Source organism: Vanessa tameamea, chromosome 20 (genome assembly GCF_037043105.1).
Source record: "Vanessa tameamea isolate UH-Manoa-2023 chromosome 20, ilVanTame1 primary haplotype, whole genome shotgun sequence".
NCBI lineage: Eukaryota > Metazoa > Arthropoda > Insecta > Lepidoptera > Nymphalidae > Vanessa > Vanessa tameamea.
Window position 1 is genome coordinate 7,563,319 of NC_087328.1, and position 14,852 is coordinate 7,578,170.

The 14,852-nt window shown below is 30.9% G+C and overlaps 1 protein-coding gene across 11 annotated transcripts in view; it reads left to right on the plus strand.

Moving 5' to 3' along the window:
• Trh (trachealess) overlaps positions 1 to 14,852 on the plus strand; it is a 192,893-nt gene that overhangs the window by 127,346 nt on the left and 50,695 nt on the right. For 3 of the 11 annotated variants that reach the window (XM_064218014.1, XM_026641718.2, XM_026641720.2), the window contains exon 1: positions 8,475 to 9,193. The exons of the other annotated variants lie outside the window; for them this stretch is intronic. In XM_064218014.1, coding sequence (XP_064074084.1) covers positions 8,970 to 9,193 — 224 coding nt within the window. In that variant the 5' untranslated portion in view covers positions 8,475 to 8,969. Of the gene's footprint in view, positions 1 to 8,474; positions 9,194 to 14,852 lie in introns of those variants that run through there. 11 annotated transcript variants of the gene reach the window in all.

A 14,852-nucleotide genomic window follows, 5' to 3' on the forward strand; every position in this document is an offset into this window, starting at 1 on the left:
AAGGTACATTCGTCGCAGGGGTCGTCACGTGAACAGAATATTTGATTCAACTCCGAAACTCATATCCGGTTCTTCTCGCTATTTTTAGAGGTGGATTAATATTGCGTTAACGACTTTGTTTTCCTTTAAGTAAGTTTTGAGTTTCGCTGATGAAATAAAAGGTTGAGATTGGTTCTTGTGTATTTTTCTTTGAAGGTTGGTCTTGAGTTTTAATGAGGATAAACCGACATTAAAAATTAATAAATATGTATTTTAAATATATAAATATATGTTGTATTTTAACTTACTATTAAAATGTATAATTAGCATTGGTACAAAATTACTTATTAATTCAGCCTTATAGTATAATTTAAAAATGACCTAAACTAAAAAAATATTGTTGGTACTTACGGTATTCGTCGTTAAATTATTTATATACCTATTGACCATTTGATAGTAAGTGGTCACTACCCATTTCTTAAGTCGCTAATGCACCACCGACCTGTCTGTGAGTTGTAAGTATATTTATGTTTCGGTTTGGAGGTGAGTGAGCCAGTGGAAGTATACAATGGGACATGATATCTTAATTCACAGGACTGGTGGCCCATGGATGATATAAGATGATACTTACTTACTTACGTTCCATTGTGGCGTACCTACCACTTACCACCAGGTGGACCATTTTAGTAACCGATTTTAAATTTCAAATAATTTATAAATATCGTAAGGTACGGTAGTTTTATCATAGGCATTGTATTGTAACATTCTTTAAACAATTTTAACTCTTAAATAACCGATACAGTCATAAAAAGGTTGAAGATATTATCTCGCAACTTAACCCCTTCACTTAGGGGTTGTTTTATTAATTTATTTAGACGCGTATCTTCGAAATTATACAAATTTCATCATAATTGGCCCCATATGCAGAGTTTAATGTTTTGCCCTGATTTTATCAATGTTTAATACATTTTCTTGGTAGGGGCTGTTATGGAGATATCGTTTTATAACTGTTGAATTTGGTTGACTTTATATTTTGTTAGTTTAATCTTCGTTCTAAATAAAAGTTAAAAAAATATACCGTTGGTTAATAGAATTACGGCAGTGTGCTTATATCAATATAATTTAAAATGTGGTATACGTTAACAGTATATAATTTTTTTGCGAATATTATTTAATTCAAAAATATATTACATATATAAAGTATATTATGCGTGGATAAAACTAATATTATTCTTAAGTGAATAATATTATTCACAAAAACATATTTTTTTATACTTTTTTAAATAAAAATTGCTGTGATATAATTATATTAAAATTGATACATATAATGTTTTATGTTATATTATTGGTATATATTTATCACTAAGTAGATAGACAAAATATATTTTCTAAAAATATTAATTATCTACATAAAAACAAGCTAATTTCCGCAATAGTAATATTGCAACACTCGCAATTAAAATTAGAATATCTTAATTCATATCAAAGTATCGGGGTTGCCATCTTAATGTGTGCTCCCTAATTCCAGTAATGCTGAGATAAACTCGCGTCGTTCGGACATGTTTATTTGTGTAAGTGAATGTTTGTGTTCTGAATTTATGTGGGTAGATACACATTTTGGGACAAAGCCTTTGTAATATGTTGTAATTATGTTTCATGTTGGTTAGCTACATTTGGTCTTGTTATTTTGGCTTGTAGCACCTGTTTGTGTGAGTCAAACCTTACCAAAGAATTTTAAGACTCCACTGATCTGATCTAGTATTTTCTTCACACTTTTGGTGCTTCAGAGAATAAAATATAGTACTAATAATTTACTTAATCTTGTTAGTTAAATATAGAAAAATAAATAAATAAATAAATATTGAACAACATCACATACATTACTCTGATCCCAATGTAAGTAGCTAAAGTACTTGTGTTATGGAAAATCAGAAGTAACGACGGTACCACAAACACCCAGACCCAAGACAACATAGAAAACTAATGAACTTTTTCTACATCGACTCGGCCGGGAATCGAACCCGGGACCTCGGAGTGACGTACCCATGAAAACCGGTGTACACACTACTCGACCACGGAGGTCGTCCACCACAGAGGAGGAGGAGGAGATTATTTATAAACACGAATTAATTAAATAGCAACTTCTTAATTCCAGTAGACAAATAAATAAAGGGTAAATAGTTTATTTTTGATTAAACTAAAAAAAAGAGATATTTTAAACCCGACTGAAACTGATCAAAACTGGCAAAGGTTTAGATTCCTGTATATTGATATTATTCAATGACAAATATATGGTGATTATATTATATAATATATTATTATACACAGCAGACATTTAGTTGGTAGAATTTGGTTATACTTGGTCACAATTTATTTCGATACAAAATGACGAATATACCTATGAATATACCTAATATTCAAAATAAAAATAACCTTTATTTTTCGTCCAAATTGTTCAGAAGTTTCCTTCACTTGTTTCTTCTGTTATTCATCGATTACCAAGAAATACAGTTAAGGTTAAACATCAATTAAACTCTCAAGCCACGAGTGTGCTAACTGTTGGAGGCGAAGATTTATTTGATACCCTACCAATAAAATAATGGTTAGGTCATTGTACGTGCGTCCCTTGTCGAATGTAGGGCAGAGGCGATCGATGCTGCTTAAAATTCCGTATCGGCTGTATCGTGGTGCGGGGATTAGTGACGTCACTGGTGCACCACTTACACTGAGGAAGGCTACTGCAGCGACCTTCATTGATCGAAAGCTGAGAGAATGTGACCACGAAAGGCCACTTATTCACTAATGCAGAGTTGGTATAGAAGTTTTATCTTTATATCTTACAAAAAATTACAACGTATATCAATTAGCTCGTAGTGGTTACTGTATCTGGCCGCTGCACTAACTTCTTGGCTAATATTTGTAAAGATACAAGAAATAGATAACCTAAGAGAGTTTGAGGCTATCAGTCGTTACTAATGCGTCTATACTAATCCTTTATTAGATATAGGTAAGCGGATGTGTCTCGTCAACAAGACGAAATCTCAATAAAATTTTGTTAGTTATAATTGCTGTTCATTGATTATCAGTCTGTCAGGATTATATCCTGCATCCAATTTCACATTGATTTATATTCAAAATAAACGTTTTGAAAATGAGGATTCAAAAGCTAGTAAGGACTTTAGTAATATTTTGTATAAGAAACAATTAATAATATGCATGTTTACCGAAAATACCTTTGCTAATAATATAAAAAGTTTGACTGTTTTTTAAGTATTAACTCTACCACTTAGTAAATAAAATGGTACGCACCGACCGCTACCACGCTCCATTCCCCATGACCGCCAAGATAACTCTTCCCACGTTGGCAGTCAAAATTGGAATTTGTTAAGCAGCTGTAGTCAAAAGTCAAAACGATTATCATTTTGTTTTCGAACTTTAACTTATAAGTATAACATACATACCAATAAATAATAACAAATATTTAAAGCATTCATTTGAAAAAAATAGTACACTTGATTAATTTGCATCCATCAAAGTCAACAAACTACATCATAGTATCAAGATTGATTTATGTTACTATGTTTGTTTTTAATTAGCGTTCTTCGCATAAACTATGTTGACAGGTATGTGCAAAGAATGTTAATAAGGCTTCATACAAATAAACCTTAGTTTTTGTCGTCAATTACTTTAATTATTTTAAAGGATATAAATAATTTTTGTGTATAATTAGTTGAATTCCATTACCAAACATGAATAAAAACCGGATAGATAGTATATACGATACACTCACACTTAATCTAACACACACACACACATATCACAATAATTAATCTTAAGATTAATTATTAAAATAAAAAGTAACATTTTGCGAAAGTCCCATAGCTGAGCTAAGGGCGAGGAGCCTTTATTAAAAAGAAGGTTATAAGCTTATTCTACCACGCTCTCTTATAGTGGGAGATTTTCATCTGATCTGACATGTTTCCACGCGATGTTTTTCTTCACCGTCGAGCACGTGATTATTTATAAACACTAATCAAGTACGCGAAAATTTTGTTCTGCTTGCCCGGTTTTGAATCTGTAAGTTTCGTTTGCTTGATATCTCGGCTCAAATTATTTAAAAAAAAAACTTAATTAATTTCTAATTGAATTGAAAATCTTTGAGTATTTTTGTAGCAAATGTAACATGAAATGCTTAGTAAGCACAGAAATCGCTTGAATACGTAACAATAAGTAATAGACAATTGAAGTTCATCGAACCGCGACGCCATTGGTGCATCATAAATACCTGAAATGTTCAATGTGCTGACAATGTCAAGATCGTGGCAGGTTCAAACACCTGATGGGAGTAAAAAAATGAAAATCACGAATTATCCAATAAGAAGCACTTTTCTGGTTGAATGTTGTTCGGGTGTGGACACGTTGAGGAACGGAACTGTTTAATATTAAATAAGAACTCATATCGAGTCTGAATATCAGTTCTAACAAATATTATAATTCAATTACTATGAAAACAAATAAAATTATAAATTATTATTAATAATAAAATAACTTTGTTTAAGTTACTACAGAAACTTAATCGTATTGTATCTATTGAATCATGTCTTAAAGTACTTAAAGTCCAAGATTGTATTTAATTTGTATACACTATTTACTTCATCAGATAATTTATATAAGACATAAAATATCAATAATTTACCTATTTGTCTAGTTATACTTTGGGGAGAGATGATTGCTTGTCTTTAACAACGGTTACTGAAAAGCTTCGCTATACCTGAAATAGTTATAGTTAGATGGTCATATTATATTAAACTTAAGTTATATATTATCATAGATCAACCACATCACGTATAGATTTCAATTTAATAAACTTACTATAAAAAAAAACCTAAAGTGACAAACAAAACACTGTATTAAATCCGCTGTCGCGATCTCTCGTGTGTGAAGCCTCATCCCGCGTACCAATGCGTCCGCGCGTCTTAGCGTCGTGACCGTGTCCGTCGAACGATCTCTTTATTGATTATAACCAGGGGCTGTTTACCGTAACTATGTCCAAAACAAAAACATTTTTATGATAAAACAAAAGTTGTATCCGATCGATTCGTTTGGAATTTTTGGAGAAACTTTTACTATGATTTATATATTTTCTGCTTTTAAAACTGTGTTAAGTACCCCATACTTTTATACCGTATAAAAATTAAAAAAGTAAAGTAAAAGTCCTTTTTACTTTTTATGTTTTAAAAGTATATAGGACAAATATTTATTTCGTTTAATAGACATTAGGTATATTACACCTAATATGTTATTACATAGTTATATATGTTTTGTTCATTTCGTTCATTGCCTAATAATTTTAAAATAATACTTTTTCTTTTGTTATATAAACGTTACATAAAAATATCGATATTTATATCTTGAAGTGAAGTAATTCATACCTCAATTAGGTATTAAATATATTACACGTTATAAATAGTTACTTTTGAAGTCTTCATTTTTAAACCAGTGGCTAGATTATAAGGCTGCAGATCCCGAGTTTTCAGGTGGAACCTTTAAGATCCCGGATGGGACCTATAAGAAGTTACTGGCATATCCTATTGGAAATACTTATTTCAAATTCCAAACAAAAAAAAAATCATTGCGAATTTGATTAGAGTATAACGAAACCAGCCAGAACCTACCAGCCCCTTTGCTTGGAATTAAATAAAAATGCTTTCGATGGCTTTTTCAAGACTTCTTTCTATACCTGCATATAAGAATCTAAAGTCTCTTTTCCCATTTATATCTTAATAACATTGAATATTTAAATGTTTAAATTACATTTTGAATAATAGATAGAATTCGGTTTATTTTATTACAGCACGGCTGTTATTGCGACGGCTAGCTAACTGTATTATTGAATCAGATGATGTAATTCACAACTGATCTAACAGCTAAATTGCTAGCCGGCGTCGGCTAACGGACGGAAGCCACAAACGCATGAACGTCCGGCTTAGCCGGCTAACAGGACTGCTGATAATTCGCTACAATTGATTCGATGATACGCGCTGTTTGTGATTGCGATTATATTACACCATGATCGTCTTCTGTTATCCAATTGCCAGTCTTTATCAGATTAATATCGTTATTTATTTTAATTATTCATAATCGTACTTGTTGACTATCAGGCAGGACATATTATATGTATAAATAATATTTAACTAATATAACTTTGTATTTAAATTGTTGGAAAAGAGTAGCTACTGAAGCTCTTGCCGATTTTTCTCGGTAGAATTTACATTCTAAGCCGGTGGTAGCTTTACTTAGTACATATAGTTCTGTAAAATGATTATTTAATAATTATGCTTGTAAAAGCCTAATTGAATAAAGTTAATTTTGATTTTGAATCTACTTTATGGAAAATTTGTATATTATAGAATTTATAAAAAAACTTTCGATCGATCGAATAAATATTTCGATCGTTCAATAGTTAGGTTAGTGTGTTTATAATTATAATTACTCATATTAATCCGTTATTTTGAAAACTATGTACACATCATATTTTTTATAATCTGGCTAGATTTATTAACGAACACTAAGAGCTAAAAACGACGCTCTACCAAGAGCGAAACGACTTAAAGAACAAGATTTGTTATAAACTAGCAGACCTTATAGTAATCCAGTAACTAGATTAATAAACTATTTATAAATACTTATTTGTATGAGTATAAAGCGATATACAGTTTATTCCAAATCTCATAAGTTTATCAGACGAGATAGGTGTGTAAGATTGTCTAGATATATTCTTAGCGGCGTGTATTGATTTAGACGCGCCGTGGGCGGGGCTACTGACGCTATCTATCTACCTACAGCCCAATCTGGCTGAAGTTTGAAGAAGGATTTATTGGAGAATATCCCATAAATAAAAATATTTAAATCCAAGCCGTCCTTATATTTGTTTTGAGGAATAATTTAATCATTACAGACGTTCTTGTCTTTCATTGTAAGTAAGATTCACGGAATTCAAGGGAACGATTTATTCACACATATCAATTGTTTATAAAACTAGTTTATATTTTTTTTTTTTTCCTAATTATTTAGAGCGTCATAGTTACAATAATTATGCCAAAATTATTCACGTACACATATACTTAATAAAGAGGTCTAATACAATTAAAGGTTAAAAATAATTAGATATATCTACCATTATAAAATTTAAATTTTCCAATAACAATGATAATTTTTTTTGTATTCATTTTTGTAACCCTATTTCTAATTTCTATTTCCTTTCATTTTATAAGATAGCTATTTACGATCAAATTCTGAGATCAAGGTCGTTCTGTCCAAATATCAGTCAAGCGTGTCAGTCACAGAATTATTCAGCTGTCAGATCTAGTGCACGAGTGTGTGTGCACGAAAAATTTGCACTTGATTCCAATCCGCAACCTCTAGATCTACAGCTTTACAAGCAAGTCCTACCTACTATTATAAAATACCTAGCAGATAAATAAAAAAACGTTTTTCATAAAAATAAAACGAAAGACGAAATTTTTTACAACAATTCTTCAAATTGACAATGACAGCTCTATCGGGATACGTTTCTTATAGTTTTTGCGACTTTTACGTTTTTGATACTTTTTGTATAAAGGTAAATAGTCAAGGCTATACTTTGAGGTAGTTTTGAGACGAATGTAGTTATTTTTTATTGATCTTTATCTTATAAACGTATTTTTTGTGATTATGACGGATTGCAATATCTATAAGTCATAGAAATATCTTAGTTTTAAGAGACCGTATCCTCTCAAGTTTTATTTACAAATTAACTAATAAATTCCAGCAAAAGCATCGTGGGTAATATATAACAGAATATTACGTTTTCGTATTTGCCTATATAGAATATATCCAGTTTTAAGAATATTTTTAATCGCTTCTAACGGTATATTGCTCTAACTCATAGTATATATGTGCGTGTATAATAATATTCAAGATATCGTGTATTATCAAGCTCGCATCAATCAATACTAGTTATCTACAGGTGTGAACCACACCCAGCGCCCGCACGCTCATTGAAACGTGCTTTATTATTCAAAGCGATCATTTATCTGATATAACCACACGGTAACCTATTAACGGTACCCTTTGCAATAATTAAAAACCTTTACGCGGATAGGGAGCGAAACCGCAACAAGAAGACTACTCGCAACTGGCGCGCATCCAACCTACAACTCACTTATTATATTCTATGAGCGCGAGCTATAAACGTATTCCTGAACATATCACGTAGGCGACTACTACCAATTTTAACCAATCAGAGCGCGACAATTCAACTTAATAGTCCAGGCCACGCCCAATCACGTAACCGCCTATTACGGCCCGTGTAACGACGCAGGCTTTTAACTTCGCGATGACGTCCGATCGATGCGTCTCTCGCTCGCCCGTAGAGCGACGTCTCGTTTTGATTCCCGAGCGGACGCCGTACCCCGTGTCTAGGCCGAGTGTGATAGAGTCGCGTTTGGCGCGTGCTTGGTTTCAGTTGCACGTCCGAGGTCGAAAGAGGGGGACGCATGCAACTGTTTTCGATAATCGGCCGCGCGTTCCGTACGTGAAAATCGGACAGTACACTGCCAGTCACGTCTGCGTAAAAACGGATATATGCCCAGAATATTTATTAAGTGGGTGGCTGTGCGTGACTTTTCTCCTGTGAATAGCTAGCCCCGTAAATGATCGGTCGCGGAAATAGGACGACTTGTTTGTTAACTGAAAACGTCTGCGCCTGAAACAATAGACATTGCAGTGTTGCTTCTAGTGAATTTTTGTGACAACGAACTTAGGAGCGAAATGTTTGGCATTTCAATTTCGAACTAGTGTCACAAAGGCTCGTAATAAATAAAATAGTGCGCGTAAACATTAAAAATGGAACTTTAAATACAGATTATTTTGGACAAAATGCGTGTGACAGCGCGGGAAAGTGGAACTGACAGATTGGAGTAATCGAAAGAACGTTGAAGTGTGTGATAATGTTGCCGTACCAAGCGGTGGCAATGGACTACGCGGTGGCGTCCGCTGGTTTCCACCACCACCAGCGACCTGGCGGGCTGCCTGGTGTGATGGGCCTGCCAGGGCCTGGGCCAGGCCTCAACCCGGGGCTTAACACGGCTTTCACCCATTCCTGGTTCGTACAGACAAGCCCGGATATCTGTCGGCAGCAACAAGCATCCAACCAATCGCATCTCGAACCTGGGCACGTTTCATTTTTTTCTTTATATTTTTATTTTTAGCTATAAATTCTTCTTGAATTAAATTTACTTATTACGTTTTTAATTTTACTTACCTGATACTTGAACAAAGACATGTAAATTTGTTCCAACGTGACAGTAAAAGGTAAAGTTTTCAAACGAAATTTAAATTGCTAATTCAATTTTAATGAGTAGTTTTTGTACTTAAAGACGTTATTTAAAAAATGTAGTAAGTAAATTCTCAATGTTTTGACGGCATTTTTTTTTTTATTTTAGCATTGTTTTTTACGTGGCTTCTGATTACGTGCTTTATAGATAAGAATTGAACTTGGTGTTGTACAAGTATTATAGTTTTAAGTTTAAACAAGTTTTTATTTGGCGCCATTAATGGACTAATTACTATGTTGAATATTAAACTTAATTGTATTGACGGTATCATCAAATCCTGCAGTTTTTTTGCAGAGGAGGTAGCTTAAAATTCCATTGATGTTAAATAAAAGCTTGTAAAAATGTATTGAAGAAAATGATTTTTTTTTTTAATATTAAATGTTGGATCAAGAAACTTCAATGAAACATCTTAAAAGAAAAATGGTTTTCTTTTTGGAAAAAACTGAACCAATCTGTCACCAGACGGCTGTAATGACCTGGTATCAATACTACTATTAGTATATTCTTGAAAATCCAATTACCAACCGCAAAGAAGCACATCAGAATTCGAATAGAATATCTTGAAAATAAAAACCTATTAAACCTTTTACTCGTCATTAAAACGAAACGAAACGAAAAAAAAAACAACAAGCAATAGCATAATAATCGTGAAATTACTTATACAAAATTGCGTTTCAATGTTTTTTTTTAATATTACGAATACTTGTAATGAAACTGCTAACAACGATACAATATTAAGAGCACGAAACAAGCGAATTTACCTCCAAAATGTAAAGATTTTAATCTCAACGACATCATAGCTGGTTTTTCGACTTGATTATTTTCTAGGCGAGCCGTCATTAAGGGTTCGAGTACATTGTTATTAAAATAGCCTTGACGGTTTCAACAGTAACATTATGATTATCTTATTTGTAAACTAATTTACATACCATTATATTAAAAATATATACAAATATTATTTAAAAAAACATATACAAAAATATATAAACTTATAAAAAACACTTTTAGAAAAGTATTTGTCTGTAACTTTCTATAGGCATAACGCAGAAACGACTCGATTAATTTTAATTAAATTTAACATAATAATAATTAACACACTGGATCACCATTCTAATAACTCTACGACAATTGTTACGAGAAATTAACTTTTCTATAAACAAAACAAAATTAAGAAGTGTGAACTTCAATGTTTTGTTAACATACTATATTACGATATAATATAAAACTTTTATGAATATTTTAATACTTTTTATAAAAATTGTATTTTCCATAAAAAATAGGAGTCATAACATAAACATGCTTTTATCGTCATTACGAGCTAAGGCAGGAAGTAATATACTTTATTGTTCAAGATATTTTGCCATAACATTACAAGAAAGAGATCCGCTTTGAATTTCATAACATGTTATAACATCGCAACTTCGAGCCTAAACATTATAATTTACAATACGAAACTGACCAAGGTTGATGTTATTTTCCGTATTAAAATAACAATATTAAAAACTATGTATAATACATAGGAACGAAGTAAAGTAAATTAAGATGTTATCGTGTCGTGACTCTTGAACAATAACGCACCGGCGCAAACGCAGACTTGTTGAGTATGAGATATTTGTATTGCCTTGAGTTAATTTTATATTTATTTAATAAAAAACAAATAATTTAATAAATAAATAAATATACAAAAGTTGATAATTGAAATATGATAAATAGTAACAATTAGAAATGGACGTGTAAATCATATTGAACTTTATATATGTTGTAGGTTTGTTTGTATATTATTTATAAACGATGAATATACATTATCGTTTTAAAAAAGTTTTGTTAAAAACATATTGATGTTAATTGTTTTATTGTGATTAATCTTGACAAAGATATGTGACATAATTAACATTCGTCTGTGAATCCATAACGTCAAACTCAAAGAACAAAAAATATTGCTCTCTATTTCGTATGTGCATAAATGATAAGCATAATAGTGTTTTGTGACTTTAATTTAATGTATAGGCTATATATAATATAATCAGTAACAATATCACGCAAAGCAATACGATAAGAATCTTAACATTTGTCAATATCGTCTAGCGTTGACTAAATTTGAAATTCGTCTTTTATACAAAAACTTATTTCCTAATGAGCTATGAACTACGTCTTATTCAAATACAAATATAATGTATGAAAGGATAATTGGCTTGGGAATTAAGTTTATTAGACTTTTTATTGTCTTCAAATGTAGCTCTAAGATACTCTTGAACAACTTTTTTGCATATTCGTTATAGTTGATCTTATGGTAGTAGATTCAATCCTCGGCTGGGTAATTGATTTATCTTAACTTGAACACACACTACACTAATTAGGTTACCCTATATCATATTAATTATAGAAACAGAATTAAAAAAATACAATTAAGTATAATTAAAATATTTTCCTTTTTAAGTCGTCTCTAACAAGTTTCATATCTATACGATTTTACAAAATACAATTAAAATACGTTAATCATTTTATAACATATGGTAACACTTTACTTTGAATCTATTTTTAAACGTTCGATAAGAAAACGAGACCCTTTGATTCAATTCAAAAACCCTTTCACACTTCATCAAAATTTGCTTAAAAAATCTTTAGAATTGTTTAGAAAACAAAAAGTAACCCATATCCGTTGTTAAGTTATTTTGATTGAAAAATAAAGACCGTGTCTAAAGACGCGTATCTATATAATTCTACAATTCAAATGAAATAAACTTGGATGTGTGCTAGAGAATTCTTGTATGTATGAGTAATATATCTTTATAAGTATGATATGAAATGGGTACTAGTGATGTGTAGAATGGTCAGCGTGTAATAATAATATTAATATAATTATTGTTTTTTAAATGGCTTGAAATAAATTGAAATGTTGATTTCATTGATAAATCATTATTTGACGCCTGATTATTCGATTCTTTAATATCTTCCTGTAAGTATTTTTTTAATTGCTTGGTAAATTTAAGGCTAAGATATATGAAGCAAATATTTCGAAAATAATTATTATTTATTAATTTGTAGCATTCTCATTATGATGTCACTTCTATTTACTGGTCAATAATTTTAAATTTTTTTTTTAAAACAATAAATTTTTGTGTTGGTTCAATGGGCTTAGAAAATAAAAACAGTTTAAAAAGATTTATATTTTCGGATTTCTTTCAACATAATAATGTCACCGAATATATTTTTGAAAACGTTTACGTACAGTTACGGCTATTTTTTTTTTTTAAGGAACATAGACCACAAATAAGAAAATATTAAATCTTAAATTAACTGACATAAAGTCACTATTGAATAATAAAAGAACTTGTGACATTTTTTACATCTAACTAACAGTAAAACGTTTTTTACCGGCAGTAAGACTGAATGAATACTGACTGTTTAGATTTGAAATCTATTACACATTGACAAAGAGATCAATTTTGACATTTGAAATGTTATTTTTTATTAATTTACAAGCGAATGTATAGTATTCTATGTGATAAAAATTTCATGTCGTGAATACAAAAATAATTCGAATTTCAAACTCGAATTCAGCCAGTTAGTACAATATTTTTTAATCAAATAATAAATAAGTTTTGATAGAATAATTAATTTTGTGTGTGAAGCACCATATTAATTAACGTAGGTGTATCGATTTTTACTACAATTCGCCTTCAAACTCGACGATGTGAACTCAACTCTGCAACTACGACTGTGATTAATTTGTGTTCATAATTCATCTGGTACTCTGTGACTACTAAAAAAACACATTAGAAAATCTGCATGTGTGCGATAACATTGTGCGACATGTGTATATGTACTATGCCCCTGTGGAGCGTTCATTGCTCGGCAAAGATCAAAACCTTCTCCTCGAGCAGAAGAATAGCAGCAGTGTATAGTGTATACTAGTTTTTACTAAAGTTTCTATAACTCAACGTATTTCAAGCGTTATAAAACGCAATTCGGGTCAAATATGTTGAACGTTACGAAACTTTTATTTCGTTAAATTTGTAAAAAAAAGTAATATCAATATTGGACACAATATCAAAACTATTCAACAGCTACCTAGCAATCATTAGATGAAGATTAACTGGGACTACCATTATAACATGATGTACGAACAGTAAATGTACAAGCGACTTTCAACTTTATGCCGTTGAGATAATGCTATATCGATATTAACAGTAAACGACAGTTTTGTTGGATTTAAAAATGATAGCCGGGCCCTTTTTAGATATATGGATCTATTACGTTTTGTCTTGTGTTGTTCTCGATGTATACAGAGTGTTTATATTTAATATTTTCATTATTTTTAGCGGTATTAAAATCACTAATCACATAATTTCAATTGTTTAAGTAATTTTTAAGAAAAATGATTTAGATTCATTTTGAGTAACATTTCAAGATTGAAATTGAGTGCAACGTTTGAGTTAAACGATTCTGATGCTGTAATGTATAGCTTCTATAGTAACACGACTTATATTTTTCCTAAGTCGTGTTAAAGTAGATAAAGTATTAATTAAAATGATAAAATACTTTAGGAACATTCTGTAGATCACGGTAGTGGGTTCAATCAGCGGGCGAACGCTGAATCACGCTAATTCGTCCCGCCCTCTGTTCATTCGAGTTTTTGTCGAGCTGCCGGATAGCGTGTCTTAACACTTTCAACTAGATATATTATAGAATAACTAAAAGAAAAAGTACATTTCGAATATATCCAAGCAATGAACGGCATAACATAACATTAATAAAATGGACCAACCATTTTATTAAAGATATAAAATGTGTATAAATATCTTCCTGTCCGTGATGATAAATCTTTGAGACTTTAATATAGTGATAAAGCACATATTGTCAGAAAGCCTCTAGCTCTTGTGATTTCTGTTATGCACTATTATTATTAAATTAACTATTGTTTTATTATATATATATGTTTTTACGATAGACAGTATATATCAATATTTATTTTGTAGATACTATATGGATATGTATGTATATGTTTTTTTTATGTAGTTTTATGTAAGTATGTGCATATATTGTTAATTAATTTTTAATTTATTTTTAATTCATTTAATTACCGCCTTCATGGTTTTTCTGTTTGACCTAAAGGTTGACTGGCAGAAAATGCCTTCAGGCATTAAGTCCGCCTTTTGTCCTTTTAACTTTATGGTGGTCAATAAAGCATTTAAATAAAAATAAATAAAGTCGACAAAGAGGACTTCTTTGTCGCACTGTTTCCTATCTGCAATAACAAGAAGATGTAGACTGATCATTAAAGTATCAAGTTATGACAAAATAGACGTATGAAAATATACGTAAAAGATAAATAAAAATAAATAAAATAAAAATATATAGAGGAGTTTAGTTTATCCAGCAAAGGGTTTGTATTTTGATATTTATTACTTAGACACGATTCTAACAATATCAATAATATCTTAAAATAAGACCTTTGACAGCGTAAGAATACACAATGGTGCTCTTGATTATTCA